Raw genomic sequence first — 19,473 nt, forward strand, 5'->3', positions numbered from 1 at the left:
CAATGTTAAAACAGACAGCTGAGCATAACAGAAACAGTGAAAAACAATGTTTGAATGTATCACAAATATACATGTTGTCATGTTCATGTTGGCTCTGAATACCGCTATTAATAAACGTTAGTTATCAACACGCATTGAACATCATCATCATCATCATCATTCAGTCTTTAAATTTCATTTTGATTAAAAGTTTACATGTACCCGGTGTGACATTTTCTGATTTTTTCCTAAGGGCCAAAAAAATAAGAAATCAAATATGTTTATATTCTAATCTTTTGAAAATTATTTTTTTACCCTAAACTGTGTAAAAACATTTTAATTGGTAACTCATTATGACTCATTAGTGGATGTGATACCCTCAACTGCAGTTGCTGATTGCCAATAATAATTGATTATACTTTTACTTTTTCTTTCAATAAATACAGTGATACTTCGATTCGTTAATTTTTTTTTTTTTTGGCTAACACTTTGGTTATTGATGTGAGGCATCACTCTTATACATTATAGTTATATATGAAATCCACAGATATATTTGATAGTTGGATTATTGCAATTGCAAATCAATTTATTCATTTATTATTGAATCATCATCATTGTTTATATTATGATAATAGGCTAATTTTTATGGTTATCAAATCAAAATTCATTCATTCATTTGTTCATTGAGAAAAGAATCAAAGGAAAAAATTGCAACAATCATTCAATAATGGCGGATAAAAAGCCGCAGCTGCGGACTTTATATGGGCAAATGAAATATATCATCATACATTCCAAGGCTTTATTTGTTTTTGTTTGATTGTGTATATGTCATGTATATTCTAATAGTGATGTGCAGTATAATTGAGCTCAAAAAAAAAAATTTTCACCAACAACATAATTAACCACCATAATGATGTGGAAAATCAATAGATTATTATTGATTTTATTTTTTTAATTGCCCTTTATTATACGTTCTTGTACACTTTCATCTGTGATCAAATGCAAACCAGCCATGCAAAATTCAACGAAATCAAATACTAATGAATTAGAATTATGTGAATATATTGATCTGTCCATTTCTGTGGAATCAATTTATGAATCAGCATCGGAAATTGGTGAACATTTCAAAAAGCTCATACAATTATTTGGCGCCGAAACATTTGAAATATTAATTTCATGTGTTGTACGTGTTTTGGAAAATCTCGAAGATGTAACCGTTCAACGTAATAATTGTTTGAAATTAGTGGATAAATTACATAAACAAATTGATGAATTGCAAAAAGATCATCAGAAACGTATTCAGGAACAATTAAAGTTTCAAATGGAAATTGAAGATATTGATGAATTATGGAGAAAAGAGAATGGTAAACTTGAACAATATGTAAAATATCTTAAAAATGAAAATAATCGATTAAACTCGATGAAAACAAGTGAGAATTTATCGCATTCATTAATGAGTAAGATATTTTTCTTTTCTTAATTTTAGTCAATCAATGACAATAATGGAATTTTTTTTCCGGAACATATAGATCTAAAACCAGAAAATGAAATAAATATAGAACATTCATCTATATGTCATCAAAAAGAAATAAATAATGCACAATTAGATAAACTCAAAACAAAAATCAAAATTCTTAACAATGAGATAGAATTAAAAAATGAAGAAAATGATGATTTAAAAAGAAAATTGGTTAATTTGGATCTGGAAAATAGAAACATTAGAAAAATAATTTCATCATTAATAAACAATATTATTGATTCGAATGGCGAAATGTCTAAAAATGACCAGCATAATGACACTAATAATAATGATGATGAATGGAGAGAAAGAATTAATATACTTGAAGAGAAATTGATTGTCATTAAACAGCAACTTGAATCAAAACAAAATGATATTATCGAAATGGCCGAAGAAGTACAGCCATCAGAATCTGAACAAATAAAAATGGAAGATCTACCAGTTCAAGGTCCCATTCCAAAAGAACCAGACGAAAAATTGTACTGGTCTCCACGAAACAATCAAAATCGTAGTAAAATTTGGTCATTTTTTCCAAAGTTTACAAAATCTTTCATTAAATAGACTATAGTCTTTCATTAATAAAATATTTAATATTTAACATTAAAAGTGAGAATAATGTTTCCAATTATAACTCAATTTCGTCCTTTTTTATATATGAAACAGAAATTAATTAAAATTTTTATATACTTGATAATAAACATTCCATTATTTTTTGTTTTTTTATGATCGAATCGTAAACTGATTAATGTACATCACAGAGAAAATTTAATTTATGAATTTTGATGAATAAAGTAACAATTATAAAAAAAAACATAAAAATCAATCATTTTTGAAATCGGAATGATCTGTTTCGGCTTTTGGATATCACGGAAAAAATAATGGGTTCGAATCATTGATAACCATCGAAAATTGTCGACAATCGATATATCGATATCGTTGCACGCAGATGGTCGTGGTGTTGATGATGATGCCGTTGTTTGTTGATGTGGTTTATATTTGATTTTGCTATCATCAATTATCTTTATTTATATGGTTTTATCATAATAAAAGTCATCATCATCATCATCATTCAATTCAAAATTACTAAAAATTACAAATATAAAACCTATCATCATATTCTTTAGCATAGTCAAAACAATTTAATTTCATCAGAAAAATCAGTTTCAATGGAATTGCAATCCATGATTTCATCCGGCACAATTTAAAAATACATACAAACACAAGCATATGTTGTCAAGTACTTACGTCACCTTTTTGGTATCGTTATTATTCATCAAATGATATCTATCAATTGTTATCATTGTAGTTTCCGTTTTGGAAATGACAAATCAAAACTTTTTCATGTATGAAAAATGAAACGGCAAGAAAATACAGACAACGTTAATTCATTGCCATAATGTATTTTAATTTTTATTTGATTACAATTGTTGTTGACATATTATATTATATAAATTTTATTTCTTTTATTGCTGGACATCAGAATAAGAAAAAATGAATGAAAATCGAATATCCGATTATTTTGTTGTATCTGGCGTGGCCGAAACTGATCGCCATTATGAATCAGCATATCAGCCAACATTGGATCCAATAACGGACATAACTGTGATAAATCGTAGCCAGGAACCAGTACCACATGGATATTATTGTGTCGAAAAAACTCCATATGATCATGAAGCCAATCTCAATCATGGTAGTATTCAAGGATCAAAATTTTTCATCTGTTTTAAACGTGGTCGTGACAAGCCACCATTATTGGATATCGGTGTTTTACATGCTGAATGTGAAACAATGAGTCCGGAATGTAAAATGATAAAACGTACTCCATCTGGGTTTACTGCAAATTTAAATACGGTTGGAACGACAAAAATATATTTAACATATAGACGTTCAACAAAAATGACACCTTACAATCAACTAGTTGTCACAGATATTTGCGTTATATTGACCAGTAAAAATGAATCTCCTCCACATGCATTTTGTTTGATTGAAAAAAATTTAAATAAGGGCTATCTTGCATTTAGATCTGATGCATATTTATGCTATAAAAAATGCATGGATCGGCCTCCACATCTTTTATACAACCCAATTATCATCGATCGTTTCCCAAATGAAGAGAATCCACAGTATCCATTGCCACAAAATTTGCCTTTGTTTTGTCTTCCAATGGGCGCATCAATTGAATGTTGGCCCAAGAATGATTCGATTGGTCTTTCATATTCAACGTTCATATTGACCACAAGCGTGGGCACTAAAATTTATGGAACCTTGTTGAATTATTACGAAGAGATTGAGCCAAATTTGTTGACCAATGATGAATTGATACAACTTGAATTTGTAGATGACCCTAAAGATGAAGAAAAAATTGCAAATGCACTAGAAGAAAAAAGTCTGCAAAGAATAAAATCAATGTGTATCTTATCTCAGTGGCCCTTTTTTAATCAGTTTAAAAATTTTTTGAATTTTATATATCAAAACTTTATCTGCAAACCTTCAACCGTTCCAATTGAATTCTATGTGTTTCATTTCATGAAGAGCATTCCTTTTCCAACACCGGATCGTCCAAACATAATGGTCAATCTTGGTGCATCAAATGATGATTTACTTTTTTCACATAATTTCGATGATTTTCCCATTCCTTCGAACGGAGCTTCATTCAAAAAATTATTACAAAATCTTGGAGCTGATAATTGTCTCTATTTATTATTATTCATGTTAACTGAACAGAAGATATTAATTCATTCATTACGATTGAGTATTTTGACAGAAATCGCTGAAGCTCTTGTATCAATGATATTTCCATTCAATTGGAATTGTCCATATATTCCACTATGTCCGTTGAATTTGGCCGGTGTTCTCAATGCTCCATTACCGTTTATTGTCGGCATTTATTCACAGTATTTTGATTATTTTGAGCCACCATCCGATGTAATATCGATAAGTTTAGATACACGAGCTATTCATATATCTGACACGAAAAGAATGCTCAATTTGGATATATTGCCCCGAAAAAATATAAAATTTCTCAAAGAAAAATTGGAGGAAATAACGAGAAAAATTGATCAAAGTGTTAAAAGCAAAGAACGTGATGGAAACATAAGAAGAAAATTTGACAAACAAATAGAGATCGAAATTCAAGAAGCTTTCCTTTATTTCATGGCTTCGATAATGAAAGATTTTCAACATTATCTAAAACCGATTACCGCTGCACCTAAAGTTGGAGCTACTGATCCAACAACATTGTTTGATTTTGAGGGCTTTCTTCAAGCACACCAAGCGAATATTGGTTTTTATAGTCAACTAACGAGAACACAAATGTTCACCAAATTTATTGAAGAACGATCGTTAGTATCTGATAAGGACATAAGTCTGGCATTTTTCGATGACTGTATCGAAAAGGTTGAAAAATATGAGGATATGAATCTTAAAAGAATTTCCAAATTGAATTTAATCAATTTCGAAGATCGTGGAAAATCCTCTAAAACCGTGTTCATTTCATTACCATTCCTTATAAATGAAACTGATCATCAAGAACCAAAATTTTTTGATGGACGATTTAAAAAAGATTTGTTTAAAAAGTAAGTGTTTCCTATAGGAAAATATCGTTTCCCTATTTTTAAATCTTATTTTTTAAAAAGATTTCAGGCAAAGTTTCCTGTAAATGAAAACGTCGCTGATATGAACCCGGTCATAAATTCATTTGTCGATTGTACAGATTCACCGGCAATGACTACAGCCAAATTCGATTCGGAATTACAATGTTACATGTTTACTCGAAGAGCTAAACATGAGATATTGAAAGCACAGAGGATTGCACAACAATCATCTAGATCTGCAAGTGAATGGGCTAAATGTTTACTTATAAATGCTTACAGTTTATGGTTCACACATTTTCCAGCATTTTCCTATTCCTTGATCCAAATGCAAAAATCAGATCCAAAATCAATCAAGCCACTGTCAATCGCATACCAGGCATTACAACGTATGCAAACGATGGATTTTTCTGTACCAGATGAATCTTGTTATCGTATCCTAATGATTCTTTGTTGCATACATAATCGTCCTGCATTAGCCGTCAAAATATTTTTGGATATGAAAAAATACAAAGTTAAACTTAATGCAATCACTTATGGCTATTATAACAAGGCTGTTTTAGATGGAAACTGGCCCACTGATTATGGTGATTTTAGACATAAAAAATCCCGATGGATTAAGCTCTACAATGTGATGCGGGTTGCAATGCATTTCAAGATAAAATATCTTGATACTGGAAAAACTACCGAATCTTCAAATTCATTAATTGGGTCTTTGAATGAAAATATTGTCAGAAAAAAAGCGAAATCTCTTTTCTCGACTAAAACTGGACAAACTTCAATGATTGTTGATCATTGTTCTAGTGCTGGATTATTGTGGATTTCCGATCGAATCGATTCTTCCATTGCAAAATCTAACTTTGGACTTTATCAGAAAAAGTATAAAAGTTTTGTTGATGTAAACATCACTCAAGAAGAATTTGTTGACATATTAAATGATTTAAAGACCCTTAGAAATAATCAAATTAAAATTGTACCAGAAATGAATTTGAAAGAATCTGCATCTGAAGTATCGGTTAAAGCTGGCTCAGAAAATGATAGTGTTTCGGAAATGAAACTTTTCTCAAATTCGTTCGTGACACCATTAAAAGAGACATTGGTCAACATGGATTTCAGCAAAAGTCCTGTTGCTGACAAATTACGATCCAGTTTTCGTATCGCAAAAAATTTCACTAGATCTCGATACAGTAAGTAGAATATGATGCATTTCAATCTCTGAAATAATTTTTTACAATTAGGTTTTGCTCGTTCTACTTTTTCCGATTCGGAAAAAAATCTAAACAAAATTGGTTCTTTGTTTGTGAAATCAGACGCAAAATCAAATAATGTTCATGCAAGCCCTCCGCGATTACCTCGATCATCGACATTACCACAAACATTCCAAACATCAACTCCAGTAAATGAAATGTCGATGAAATCGCAATTTCAAAATTATGGAATGAGTTCACCATCCGAATATTTCTATTCTACAGTCAAATCAATTGGTGGCAGGATTAATGAATTTAAATTATCATTAGGAACTTCTAGTATGAATTCTCCAGTCAAATTTACTATGATGAATGCCGTCACTTCTCGCTTGAGTCTAAAAAATGATGATGAAAATTTAAATTTGTCAATAGATAATTTGCTAGACCAATTTGACGAGAATTCGTTCAATATGGGCAAATATCAACATGTTTTGAATGAATATTATACAAAATCATTGGAATTATTTCAAACAGAAGAAACTTTATCATCGACTTCAACGATTGACCGAATTATTTGGAATGTCGAAATGATCTCCTGCACAATTTGTCGTGGCTGTCAATCAATCATCTATGATGAAGAAATCATGTCCCAATGGCTGCCCGATGATTCTAATCTCAACACTTGCTGTATTCACTGCAAAGCAACATTCGTACCATCTTTGACTATTTACATTGAGGTTGGTCTTGTTTGTTTGTTTTTTTTGATGTATCATTTTGAATTTGGATTGTTACTCCAATTAATAGGATTATCGGTGCATAAATGATCAACAGCCACTGTCTGGTCATTCATTGGATCCTATATCTGTACCTTATCTTAGTCCATTGGTGTTGCGCAAAGAATTGGAAAACATATTGAATGGAGAAAGCTATTCTAGTCTAATTCTGCCAAAATTTGTTGATGATCATCCAATCGTTTATTGGAATCTTGTTTGGTACTTTACTCGATTAAATTTCCCATCACACATTTATGAATTAGCATTGTGTGCAACAAGCTTAAATTCTCCTGAATTCATCAAGGTTATATATTAAATGATAGATTAAATTTTACATATATTCTCATAAATTCATTTCTTTCATACAGATATCTAATCAATATGGCTATAATTTCAAGAATGTTTGTGTTACTTGTATGTGGGATAATGAAAAATTCTATCAAAATATTCCGTTACATCAACAATGGTTAAAAATGAAAAATGCCGAATTAGAAACCATGAGTCCAGAAATGTTGGATTTTAAAAATCTTTGTCAACAATTGATCCAATTAATCAAAGAACGTGAATTGTTTAAGCCAATACAGTTTTTGATTTCAGAACGGAATAAACTCAAAAAACTGCCCGGAGTGGACCTGAAAAATTTGAATAGCTTGTATCGAGAATTGATGTTTTTAAATTTGATACAAGATCCACCTGCACTCAGTGTCGGTATGTTATTCTATTTTATTTATGAATTCAATTAATCATGTTTCATTATTTAGATTCATTTGATGAAGAATATCGATCAGCATTTGAATCATTAACAAATAAAGATAAAGAATCATTGATCCGCATTGACAATCCACTACCTAATGGTGCAATATATTGTCGAAATTTGTTCAAACCACTGGCATTGATTCGACCACCGCCACCAACTTGATCAACTATAAGATGTTATATTTTTATCATTTGTCTAAACATTAATTATTGTTTTTTTTTAAACAAAAACTTTTGTAAATTCCTTATTTTGCATTCATTCGACATTGCAAAAAATGAATTTTAATTCAATTTTTTTTGGAACTTTTTTTGAATATAAAATCGAAGAATAGTTTGGGCATATATTGTTTTTGTGCAGTGCTATTGATTGTTTTGTTTTTTTTAAGTTTGAAAATACGAAAAATGTCAAAAGGTAAAAGCGATGAGCGAATACAAGAAACTTCGATATTGTTCAAAAATCCGTTTGTTAGCGAAACGAATGTTAAAGAGGTTGAACATCAAAATTTAAAGCGACAAGTTTTAGAACCAAAGATTAGTTTTACTGTAATTAATAGACAGCAAACGATGCTTAAAGAAGCTAATGAAACAATTCAAGATGCCTATTGTTATTTGAAAGCTAGAGAAAGTGAACTATCGCTAAGAAGTGCAACCCGAATGAGCATTCGAGCATCTCATGAATATATTCTTTATTACAAGATTGGCCATCTTTATATTCGTCCAATGGGTGTTTTTTCCGGTGTATTAGAGGATGATTTCCACGAAATTATTCCATACAGTTTTAGACGTAGTAATGGTGAATTGGATTGGTTAAACTATTTGCCTAATGATTTGACTTTGGCTTACGATTATAATTTCATCACTGGAACTTCAAACGGTTCACCAAAATCTGTGATGATCATGACAAACGACAGTGGTAAAGTATTTGTATTTGGCGAAATGTATCGTGGTTTTGTATTTGGTTCACCATCAACCTTGGAATTGAAAGGACGATTATATATGGGTCAGACAAGTACGGATGGGTCAGTAAAGGAAGATTCGCTTAAATCAAGCTGTGTGATTGAAGTGAACAAAGGCTCAATGGTGGTTTTTATTTGTGATTTTTCCCATATCATCATTCTGCCAGATCGTGATTGCCAAATGACAGTTAAGGCTTTATTAAAAGAATCTGAAAAATCTCTAAAAAAAAGTACAAAAACACCTGACCAGAAGTCAAAACGGTCATCGCGTAAAAAACCTAAAAATATCAAAATTTCTATAAGAGAAATTACTAAGACGACAACCACAACAGCGGGTGAAACTCTGCCATTAAAAACAGAAATAAATGATCTTCCTTCTCCTGATAAAATCTTAGAGAAAATGGATCTTAAAATTCCAATGAAAACACCCACCAAGGTCTCGAATAAAGAAGGTGAAATTAAAAAAAAGAGATCCAAGTCACAAACATCAAAGAAAAAAAATCGAGAAAAATCTAAACTATCGCTAAACAAAACTTTGGTGAATAAAGACGCTTCGAAAATCAAGAAGCCCGATAAAAGATCGAAATCCAAAATAAAAAAATCAAAATCTTCTAAATCAAAACTAGGGATGTTTTTTCGATCGAAAAAATCACGAAGTAAAACAGATTCATCAAAAAGCTTAAAAACAAAATCGATAACCAAAATGAAAAGTCCGATAAAAAATTCGGAAAAAATGAATTCAGCTAACAGTTCATCCACATATAAAACCATTCAAAGTGAAGATGTTAAAATGAAAATGAATAAAACCAAATGAACATTGTTTTGTTTTTTTTAGAATTTAAATTCGAAATAAATTAATTGAATTTTGTTTGTTGATTGAATTCTATTTAAGACGTCGTTTTGTAAAAGAAATTACCAATTTTTGTTTAAATCGTTGAAATGTCAATAGTCAAAGATGAAGCCGACAATCAAGAGCATCGATTAGAGGAACCATTATCAGCATCTTCAAGAAGTCAGGAATCAATTCAATTTAAATTTCAATTGCCTCAAAATGCATCAAGCAATCGCGAAATTGCTGATAATGAAATTTCAAATATTCAACAACTGTTGCAACAACAAAAAAATGATTCAAAATGGTCGGTAAAGACTACAGATGATAAAAAGAATGTCAATATTTTCATACTTCCTGATAGTGATTTTCAAATGACCTTAAGATTTCTCAAAGATGATACGGATGATAAATCGCAAAAATGTCCAGTTTGTAATTCAAATATTTTCCTTTCGAAATTTAAAAACTCAGATAGACTAGATACCAAATCGAAAGAAGCTATTAATTCTGATTCGTTTTCTAAGTTTTTCAACAAAAATGAAGAAGAAACAGAATATGATGAGGATGATGATGATCGATCGGAATCCAACCAAAAATCATCAAACAAGAGTGGAAACAAGCGAACACGAAAAACAAAATCAAAAAAACGAAAATCTTCAAAAACCACAAGACGACGTAGTCGTTCATCTATTTCTAAATTAAAATCTCGATAATCACACAATTCTAAAACCTGACACTTCATTGTCGTTGATAGAGATAAAATAAATAATGAAAAGACCTCATCAGAGAAATTTACATTAAAAATTGAAATTCAATGTGTAAGATCCGTGTTCCAAACTTGGTATTAATTATTCTAAATTATTGCATAAGATGCAATACATTATACTTACGAATATGATTACAACCAATACTTACAATACTAATATCTCATATCTCATATATATAGTTTAATGTGGTCCCGAATGGTGGTAATGAATGAATGAAAATCCAGCAGTGGATCCATTTTTATGAGCTTGTTTGTGTTAGTGTGTGTGTGTGTGTGTGTTCGCTTTTGTCCTACATAAAATTGACTCTCCATAACTCGGTATCACATTTTTGTTGTATATATAGACGAATGTATATTTTTGACGACGAAGATGTTATTGAAATGAAAGAGAAAATCTCTCCTGTTTTCCATTGTATTGAATTGAATCGGATGAATGATGATGATGATGTTGATGAAAAATATTTTTTTTGTACACAAACTCATTTCGATTTAAATGGATGAAACATTTGTTTTTTTGTATATTTTTATGAATTTCATTTATTGACGATCCATAAGTTTTGTCTACTATCTATTTGGTTTGGTTCTAGGTTATTGTTTTTTTTTCATTCAATTTCGTTTCGTGTAAAGTGTGTTTATTTTTTTTCATTTAATGATGAATTATAATCTTTGATGGATAACATAATTGCAACCATTAGCCCTTTGGTGAAATATAAAAAGTATGCTGTAAATTGCATAGTCTTCACACTATCAATGCGATTCTATGATAAAAGTGTTGAGCAACAAAACAACTCTATTATTATTTTCAACGAATCCGATTACCCGTTGTAAACAAAAACAAACTTTCTGAAAAAATTACATGCATTGAATAACAGAAGAAATTTTTTCTTGATCCCCCAGGCCGATTGCCTGAAGTATAAACTAATCTTTTGGATTTATTTCCAACTTTCATTTTACTTGTATAAAATAACGACTATAATCCCGAATGGATGTTGAGATTTCTTCGATGAACAACAATCCATTATTATTCGACTATTTACGTTTATGACAAAAAAATGCTCCCAACATTTCCAATAATACTCTATATTCCAATCTGACCAACCATCACAAAACAACATTTCTTTGAATTATAATATGTTATTGATTGAATCAAACAACCAACTCACCAAGAGAAAGACTGAATTTCCTCCGTTCTGGTTGTCGCCAAATCTTTTTGCTTAAATCCTGTAGTTTATTATTGATTGTCATTCACTTTATCTGACAGTCATCAAAGATTTCAGACGTGAAACTCAATTTAATCTTCACCTATGGAACAACAACTATTTTGGAATTCAACGATTATTCGTTTGAAAATCTTGAATAAATTTTCACTTTGTCATTTTATTGTTCTTGCCACATCCTTTATATTGATTGAAAAATTTGCCCTCGCCAATGGCAAGAATTCGTCCACATCAAATGGCAAACTAATGCTCAATAAATTCTCTTTATTGGATGAGAATACTTTTATTGAAGAATCTCTTTTTCCCGAAAACGATTTTCGTTGTGGTTCAATAGTCAATCTTACAACTAAATATGGTTTCGTCAAGAACCCACACTACCCTAACAGTTATAAAGTTCCAATTGTTTGTCAATGGAACATTATCGGAACATCACCCGATGAAATTATAACTATCAGGTAATATTGCTTTCATTATTGAAATTCTATCTTATTTTATCTGTTTCCGATAGCATTGACGAGCTTGATATAGAAAATCCGAATGAACATTCGAAATATTGCATAGATTCCATCGATTCAAAACAATGCTGTACCGTAAATTATCTACGAATTCAATCGTTGAATAGCGATCGGTATTTCTGCGGTAAATCAATTCATAGTGCATCCAATGTTTATATTTCCGAAACAAATTTCGTCTCTGTCATATTCAATGCAACCTTAAATCAGAATAATGCTGTTGGATTTTATTTCTCTTATTTTATAACGCCTAAATCAAATACGCAATGTTATGCAAATGAATTTCATTGCCTTAATGACAAATGTATCCCGAAAAAATGGAAATGTAATAACAAGAATGAATGTGGTGATGGATCCGATGAAATGTCTTGTGACCTAACCTCGGATTTTATTAAATGCGACAATGATGATTCAATGGGCTATTATCACATCTCGAAACGATGTGATAATAAAATCGACTGCGAGAACAGATCAGATGAATTGAACTGTACATACTGTGATTCAAATCAGTTTCGATGCCTTTCTCCACAATCGTTGAACAAATGCATCAATCTCACATTGTTATGTAATGGCATTCCCGATTGTCAAGATTTTTCCGATGAAACAAAATGTAACCATTGTCCTAGTAAAAAAATAAGATGTGGTACAATGAATCATTGTTATGATCCGAAACTTCATCGATGTAATCGAATCCTCGATTGTCCGAACGGGGCTGACGAACTAAATTGTTTTGAACATTGTAAAGGTAAAATCATGTGTGCTTCTGGTGATGGATGTTATGATCTTGAAGAACGTTGCAATGGTATTGTCCAGTGTGCTGATTATTCAGATGAAAAAAATTGTACATTAGAGTTATGTCGACCAGATAAAGGTAGTTTCCTCTGCACAAATGGTAGATGCATACCATCAATTTGGTAAGTAAACTAATTCAATCAAATTAATATCCTCATTCTTGTAATAATAACTCTCCATTTTAGGACATGTGATCGTTCAGCCGATTGTTATGATGGAAGTGATGAGATGCGTTGTCTAAAAAACAGTGTCATTACTGCAGCCATAATTGGATCGTTAATTTGTGGCCTATTGATTGTGATTGCTATCAGCTGTGGTTGCAAATTAGTCGCGCTTAGACACTTGGAACAATATCGTACAACTATGGCTACGAATGTTTCAAATCCTGCTCCTTTTAGAAATATGGATTTCCCATTTCCATCTTCCGGTGATCTTGATGCCTCATTATTTCGATTAGAACATTCTGTTTTATTTCGCGAACCACCACCTAGTTATGCATCAACCATGGGAGGATATCATGATGTAAATGGAATAAATAATTCGTATATGGATCAATATCGAAGATATAGACGTCAAAGACGTTGTCGTCGAATGTTACGACGGCAACATCGAAATGCACAACAACAACAGTCGGTCGTCCCAATTAACACCTCTACAAATTTGGTCATCAATCCTAGCCATTCAAATGATCATCTAAATGATCAACCAATAAATTCTCCGACTAGTGAGACAACAATTGACATCAATTCGATTGCCATGACGGAAAACACTCCTACAGCTCATCAAGACTATTTTAGACAGATAGAAGATCCAAACAGCAAAAAGAAGGAGGTTCTATCGAATGATGAAGAGATTATTGATTCTAATAGTGATGTTGATCACAACCACATTCAATCGATAATAGTCGATTCCATAAATACTCAACAACACAGTAACAACAGTGGCAATCAAGACAATCTCAATATTGAGCTCGAACCTATTCCACATCTAAACAATTTCGACTGTGATTCTCAACCACTCATCAATAGATGAATTAACGATGATTTCTCATATTTTTCGTCATTTATTAATTGTTATAAATCCCTCCAACATTATTTGGTCTCATAGTAAGAACCAACTCATATTTGAACACTAATTCTGCATAAATACTCACTTTTATCGGTGATTATATTGTTCATATCAATATTATTTTACATTACATCATTATTGTTTTATTGTTATTTATTGTATATTGTCACTTTAATCACTTAATCATAAAAATAAATCATGATGAATCATTCTAATCATAAAAAAACAATGATCAAGTAATCATAATAATAATAATTTTAAAATATGACAATCGATTAATTAAACTCGATAAAAAATGGTGAATAATGAAATTTTAGTTCATCGATTAACCGATTGTTTTCGTAGTTTAAAATCTAATTCAACCAATTGTTTAAGAAAGCCTTCATTAGGATAAACACGTCTATTTTGTTTAACTATTTTGATAGCATCTTCAATGGTCATTGAATGTTGTTTCATGAGATATGCAATCGTAATTGTTGCCGAACGACTAATGCCCGCCAAACAATGTATTAGAATTTTACCACCATTTTTCATGGCATCGTCGATGAATTCAATTGATTCGTCGAAATAACGTGCAATGTTTTCCGTACAAATATCATCCAGTTCTAGCCCTTTGAATTTGATTTTGTAATCTTGATAATATTCCTGGTCAAATTTCATGTCATTATATGTCAAACAATGATTAAGAGCACAATTCAAGACATGAGTAACGCCAATATCTTTCAAAAACGGTTTAGATCGAGCAGCATATCTGTTATGAAATCGATTTATATTAATATTATGCACAGGAATGTTAAGCAAAAGAACTTACATGTTTCCAATAATAATATTGGGAAAAACTTCATGACAGTCGATGAAATTTTTATACGTGCTGAAGCTATCTGTATTACGCCATTTATCTGCTTTTGGAATATACCGCTCATCAGTCATAGTTGATCGTAAAATATTTTCGACGTGAAATAATTTTTGTTTAAAATCTGATAATGAATATTCAACATCCATCATAAATTTGTTAAATCGAGAATAAATTTTTTGAATAAATTCGAAGAAAAAATTAAAAACTTCCTGTCTATTCGTCAATAACGGTGAAAGTTAAATTGCTCGATATAAGTGGAAATTAGATACAGTATTGTGATGCTGGAGAACCTTGTGTAGAAAAAAAAAATGAAAAATGTTTTCGGTTGTTCGCCAATAACATTTTTATTATCAACAGAAAACACGAATCCTTTTTAGATGCAACTGAGCATGAGTTGCTGATACATCATTTATATCGCATATGATGATAAATACCGGGCTAGATGTTAAGAATATCTGTTATAACCATGGCCTTAAATGTTGGTTAGTAGGATGTATTTCGTATATTATAACAATTAAAAGTATGATCGATTGGTTAAAAATGTCATGACAATTAATGATAATTGTAATAATATATTAATCTTCTTTATAACTGTTCATGATAATAATTTCTTTTGTTTCAATAATGTCCATGAATGAAATCAAGCCTACGCCATGATATTTCGATGACAAAAAAATCTTTTTGGACTTTCTTCTTGATAGCAAAATTCAAGAGTTGTAGGATGATGTTGGTTATGGCAGATTTCTGACTTCAAGGACGAAACAATATTTTTGCCATGCCTTCCGTCACTTTCTGAATTGCAATCATAACAACCATTCATAGAAATTGAATATAAAAAAAAAAATAATTAGTAACACACGATTATTGAAAAAACATCATGATGATCGACAATAATTATGGTAGATGAAAAAAAGCACCTTGCCGTCCATTGTTAGACATTCATATTGACAGAAATAAATGTTACGTTTGCGATCTGCAATTGTTACTTTGGTGATGAATTTCTCGCCTACAAATACTATACAAAAGAAAAAAAAATTATTATATAATCTTTGATTCTGCATATGAACTCACAGGGATTAGGAAAATGTAAATCTTGTTCTATTAGGATGCTACCATACCCCGGAAGTTTTGTTCCAATTAAAGAAGATATGACCCTAACAATATGCAAAAAAATTAATTTGATCTATAAACTAATCAATAAAATTATTTACCCATTGATGAGAGAACCATGAACTATTGGTTTTGCAAAATTTCTTTGAATTGCTGAAGATTCATTTAGATGAATGGGATTATCATCATGAGTTAAACGAGCGAAAAGGGCCACATCTTCCTGAGTGAATAATCTTTCTATCTGTACGGAATCACCAATGTCGATTTTTTGACGATTAAAATGTCCATTTGTTGTGATAAATGTTCTCGTATGAAAAATCTTAGCAGACGAATAAAATATTTTACGGAATAATGTAAATTTCATTTTTTCGCAGAATTTCTATTCTTTAGTTGCAAATGGCATAACGTTCTTTATGAGAAGCGAAACGGCCAACGTGACTTGTCATTTTATTTGCTCATCATCAATCAATATTTATAAAACTTTTATCCAAGATGGACTTTTCAGATTGTAAAGAATGTCTAACTGTCCTCTCATTGGACCAATCTTTAGATGAGAAATTGTTGAAAAATTCTTATGTATCTAATATTTGTTGCAAAAGCAAATTAACAATTGCCATAAACGATCTCCCGTCAGAGAAAGGTGAATTTCTTATTTTCTAATATTTTTATTCATAAAATCTTTATCTAATCTATAGAAGCATACGACGCCATATTCACCGTCGAACAGTCATTTACTGATGAACAATTGAAGCATTTATACAAATTATTGAAACCTAGATCCAAATTTGTAATCGTAAGATCTCGTCAGGTTTCCAATTTGACATTCCTAATAAAATCAAATGGATTTGTGGTGGATAGAAATGAGCAAGATTTAATCTTAGCACATAAACCCGAATATGAAATTGGTTCGGCTGTCGAAATTGATACCAAAAAAATTTGGACATTGGCAGCGGATGAAATCACTGATGGCGACCTGATCGATGATGATGAATTGTTGGACGAACAAGACAAAATGAAACCGAAAGCTGAAGATTTGCGTGTCTGTGCAACAACAAAACAGAGGAAAGCATGTGCCAATTGTTCGTGTGGTTTGAAAGAAGAGCTTGAAAAAAGTGAGATGGATAAAATTCGTTCCAATAGTCAAAATCTTAAATCTTCATGTGGAAACTGTTATCTGGGCGATGCATTCCGTTGTGAAAGTTGCCCATATCGTGGCTTTCCTGCATTCAAACCAGGCGAAAAAGTAATTTTAAACAACATGGATGATTTGTAGAATTCATGAAAATCATTTATTAAAGAATACATTTTTATTGTAGAATAAAAACAAACATGCTTAAAATATTGTTTTTAACAATTCTTCTGTTTTAAAAATATCCTGAGGTATATATCGGAATCGTGATTGTGATTCCGATGATTGGTTACCACTTGTCAGAATGGAGAACAATTTTTTAACTGTACTCGTTTTGGCTCCCATCATTTTTTCTGCTCTACTTACTTCACGTTCCATCAGTGAGACTTGTATACTAACATGATTCACAATTTTTTCTAATTTATCAATGAATGCAAACAATTTTCGACATTCGTCTATTTTGGAAAATAAAACCATCGATAATCGATCGACACATTGATTGCCATTATTTCGAATTTGTTCAATAAGACCATAGAATTCTTCCATATGAGTCAATAGATTTTCCAACAATTCATCCAGTTCTTCAATCTATAAAAAATAGTAAAAAATTAATTTAATTATTATATTATAACAATCCTCATGTAATGCTCACTTGAGCAGTAGGCCTTAGTTGAAAATATTTGGCATAATCATTCATTAATTGTTTGGAAAGATGATCTAGATATTCATTTGGTTGGTACAACTCGCCCTTTTTTTTCATCATCTTCAAGATCAATATTCTGGAATTCTGAAATTAAATTATTCTTATTCGAAGAAAGATTGGAAGACATTGTTTACAAAAATGTCAGTTAACCCAAAACATCTCAATTATTATTAGAAAAAGTTGCAACAGAGGGCATTGAAAATAATTATTGGAAACAACTTGGATTTGAATTTCAAACGAGACAATGTATATTACTTTTATATCAAAAAAAAAATTGTATACAAAAACAAAGAAATGCTCAGTAAAATTTTTTATATTTTTATTTAATAGTAATATGAAATCATCTCATTATTCTTTCTTCCTCCTTTGTCGTGGTGAACTTGGCTTGGCCGGATTGGGCGATTTATCTTGTACAAAAAAAAAGAATTAAAAATCAAGTTTATTTTAGATAAAAAAAATGGGCATTACTTAATTGTTTCATGTAGTATTTGGAACCTTCTTTGGGAAGCCAATCAAGATCAACATCCTCATGATTTGAAGTTCCAGTTTCATATTTTGGTTTCGAAGATGATGGCATTGGAATGTGTTTTTTCTGGAAAAAAATATACATTAATTGAAAAATTTAAATATTTGGTATGAATTAAAATATTTACGCCATATGATTGGAATAATTGGTAGATTCCAACAAGAGCAAGTACAGCAAGACCAGCCAAAACGATAAAAAGGAAAAATGTTTCACTATCTAATCCTTCATCCAATTCGAAAATGTTGACAGTTTCATTGAAAACTGGAGTCAAATATTGAACATTGTCTGCATCTCGGTAATAAAGATTGATGGTCAATCCATATGGTCGAGGACTATAGGCTTCACTGACAAAAAATTGATAGCTAAAAGTAACCTCTTGTTTTGGTTTGACCAATCGATTGTAAGCCAATGCCGAAAACTGAAATATAAAAAATAAATCAGTATATATGATTTTGATTTGATAGAAAACAAAAGCATACATTCTGCAAATAATAGCTGAAATCAGCAGAATATCTGAACGAGGCATCCATAGTGTCGACAAAGAAATCCTTTTGACCTTTATTCATAAAACCAACCAAAAAATGTACTTCTTTTCCAACAGGCAATTCTGTGTTCAAAATTATCGTGGTTATAAAAATTGTTTCACAAGAAAAGATTTTCAATAAATTACCTAGTCCATTTCCTAGAGGTTTAGTAAACATGTAAGTTATATCAGCATCCGGTGAATTTCTGTATCCTTCAGATGAAAGTGTAGAATCGTCTTCTTCTTCGGTTTTGATGACATCTCCTGTTTCAACATTCACATCGGAATCTTCTCCTTCAACTGGATCATCTTCAACAGCTTTCACATTAAAATTGTTGGCTACATAAAAATAAAAATTAGATATTCTCTTTTCTTGTGTATGAAACGGAAATACCATTATTGAATAGGGTAAGAAGTGGCAAAATGAACAAAAAAGCCAAGAGTATATTCCGTATTAAATTCATTGTCGAGTTTAGTAGTCAAAACAAAATAACCGATAACAGAATATTTCCGTATGAAATTCAATGAGGAATGGTTATAATCAAAATAATGTGACCAAGTATGAGAATTTGTTTATTTAGCCAGAAATTTTTTTTTGTGGTTTTAATATTCAATGAAGACGACGACAACTTTAAGTCACACCACGTCATACTTCCAGGTGGCATGCCTTGTCGATTTTTTC

The 19,473-nt window shown here is 30.9% G+C and overlaps 9 protein-coding genes across 11 annotated transcripts; 6 read left to right on the forward strand and 3 right to left on the reverse strand.

Moving 5' to 3' along the window:
- The first annotated feature begins 111 nt into the window (after positions 1-111).
- On the forward strand, positions 112-2,220 carry LOC124491584 (RILP-like protein 1). Its single transcript, XM_047054256.2, has 2 exons — positions 112-1,436; positions 1,509-2,220. Exons 1-2 carry the CDS (start codon positions 992-994, stop codon positions 2,057-2,059), a joined length of 996 nt encoding a protein of 331 aa, XP_046910212.1. The 5' UTR covers positions 112-991; the 3' UTR covers positions 2,060-2,220.
- A 223-nt stretch (positions 2,221-2,443) lies between these two features.
- On the forward strand, positions 2,444-8,144 carry Crag (DENN domain-containing protein Crag). Of its 3 annotated transcripts, none has more exons than XM_047054720.2 (7): positions 2,444-2,896; positions 2,979-5,073; positions 5,134-6,275; positions 6,327-7,012; positions 7,080-7,352; positions 7,417-7,756; positions 7,810-8,144. In XM_047054720.2, the coding sequence occupies exons 2-7, from the start codon at positions 2,990-2,992 to the stop codon at positions 7,965-7,967; spliced, it is 4,683 nt and encodes a 1,560-aa protein (XP_046910676.2). In that variant the 5' UTR covers positions 2,444-2,896; positions 2,979-2,989; the 3' UTR covers positions 7,968-8,144. The 3 variants fall into 3 exon arrangements, with proteins under 3 accessions (XP_046910676.2, XP_046910678.2, XP_046910677.2); XM_047054721.2 differs by having other exon boundaries at positions 2,467-2,841; XM_047054722.2 differs by having other exon boundaries at positions 2,444-5,073; positions 6,399-7,012.
- Positions 8,145-8,176: 32 nt separating this feature from the next.
- On the forward strand, positions 8,177-9,574 carry LOC124491567 (uncharacterized). Its single transcript, XM_047054237.2, has one exon. It carries the CDS (start codon positions 8,207-8,209, stop codon positions 9,572-9,574), a length of 1,368 nt encoding a protein of 455 aa, XP_046910193.1. The 5' UTR covers positions 8,177-8,206.
- Positions 9,575-9,699: 125 nt separating this feature from the next.
- LOC124491873 (uncharacterized) lies at positions 9,700-10,359 on the forward strand. Its single transcript, XM_047054588.2, has one exon. It carries the CDS (start codon positions 9,700-9,702, stop codon positions 10,300-10,302), a length of 603 nt encoding a protein of 200 aa, XP_046910544.2. The 3' UTR covers positions 10,303-10,359.
- A 271-nt stretch (positions 10,360-10,630) lies between these two features.
- Positions 10,631-14,170, forward strand: LOC124491981 (uncharacterized). The gene is made up of 3 exons (XM_047054729.2): positions 10,631-12,027; positions 12,081-12,998; positions 13,062-14,170. Exons 1-3 carry the CDS (start codon positions 11,660-11,662, stop codon positions 13,906-13,908), a joined length of 2,133 nt encoding a protein of 710 aa, XP_046910685.2. The 5' UTR covers positions 10,631-11,659; the 3' UTR covers positions 13,909-14,170.
- Positions 14,072-16,366, reverse strand: LOC124491990 (uncharacterized). Its single transcript, XM_047054739.2, has 4 exons — positions 16,012-16,366; positions 15,868-15,954; positions 15,765-15,815; positions 14,072-14,695 (listed from the first exon to the last, which is right to left on the reverse strand). The coding sequence occupies exons 1-4, from the start codon at positions 16,272-16,274 to the stop codon at positions 14,263-14,265; spliced, it is 834 nt and encodes a 277-aa protein (XP_046910695.2). The 5' UTR covers positions 16,275-16,366; the 3' UTR covers positions 14,072-14,262.
- CIAPIN1 (cytokine induced apoptosis inhibitor 1) lies at positions 16,328-17,249 on the forward strand. Its single transcript, XM_047054737.2, has 2 exons — positions 16,328-16,550; positions 16,606-17,249. Exons 1-2 carry the CDS (start codon positions 16,403-16,405, stop codon positions 17,181-17,183), a joined length of 726 nt encoding a protein of 241 aa, XP_046910693.2. The 5' UTR covers positions 16,328-16,402; the 3' UTR covers positions 17,184-17,249.
- Positions 17,174-17,930, reverse strand: Blos4 (biogenesis of lysosome-related organelles complex 1 subunit 4). Its single transcript, XM_047054740.2, has 2 exons — positions 17,692-17,930; positions 17,174-17,627 (listed from the first exon to the last, which is right to left on the reverse strand). The coding sequence occupies exons 1-2, from the start codon at positions 17,800-17,802 to the stop codon at positions 17,244-17,246; spliced, it is 495 nt and encodes a 164-aa protein (XP_046910696.2). The 5' UTR covers positions 17,803-17,930; the 3' UTR covers positions 17,174-17,243.
- A 107-nt stretch (positions 17,931-18,037) lies between these two features.
- Positions 18,038-19,463, reverse strand: l(1)G0320 (signal sequence receptor subunit 1 l(1)G0320). The gene is made up of 6 exons (XM_047054734.2): positions 19,186-19,463; positions 18,939-19,130; positions 18,748-18,875; positions 18,396-18,686; positions 18,211-18,334; positions 18,038-18,149 (listed from the first exon to the last, which is right to left on the reverse strand). The coding sequence occupies exons 1-6, from the start codon at positions 19,253-19,255 to the stop codon at positions 18,091-18,093; spliced, it is 864 nt and encodes a 287-aa protein (XP_046910690.1). The 5' UTR covers positions 19,256-19,463; the 3' UTR covers positions 18,038-18,090.
- Between the last annotated feature and the right edge of the window lie 10 nt (positions 19,464-19,473).

Source organism: Dermatophagoides farinae, chromosome 1, assembly GCF_024713945.1.
Source record: "Dermatophagoides farinae isolate YC_2012a chromosome 1, ASM2471394v1, whole genome shotgun sequence".
In the NCBI taxonomy this organism is placed as follows: domain Eukaryota; kingdom Metazoa; phylum Arthropoda; class Arachnida; order Sarcoptiformes; family Pyroglyphidae; genus Dermatophagoides; species Dermatophagoides farinae.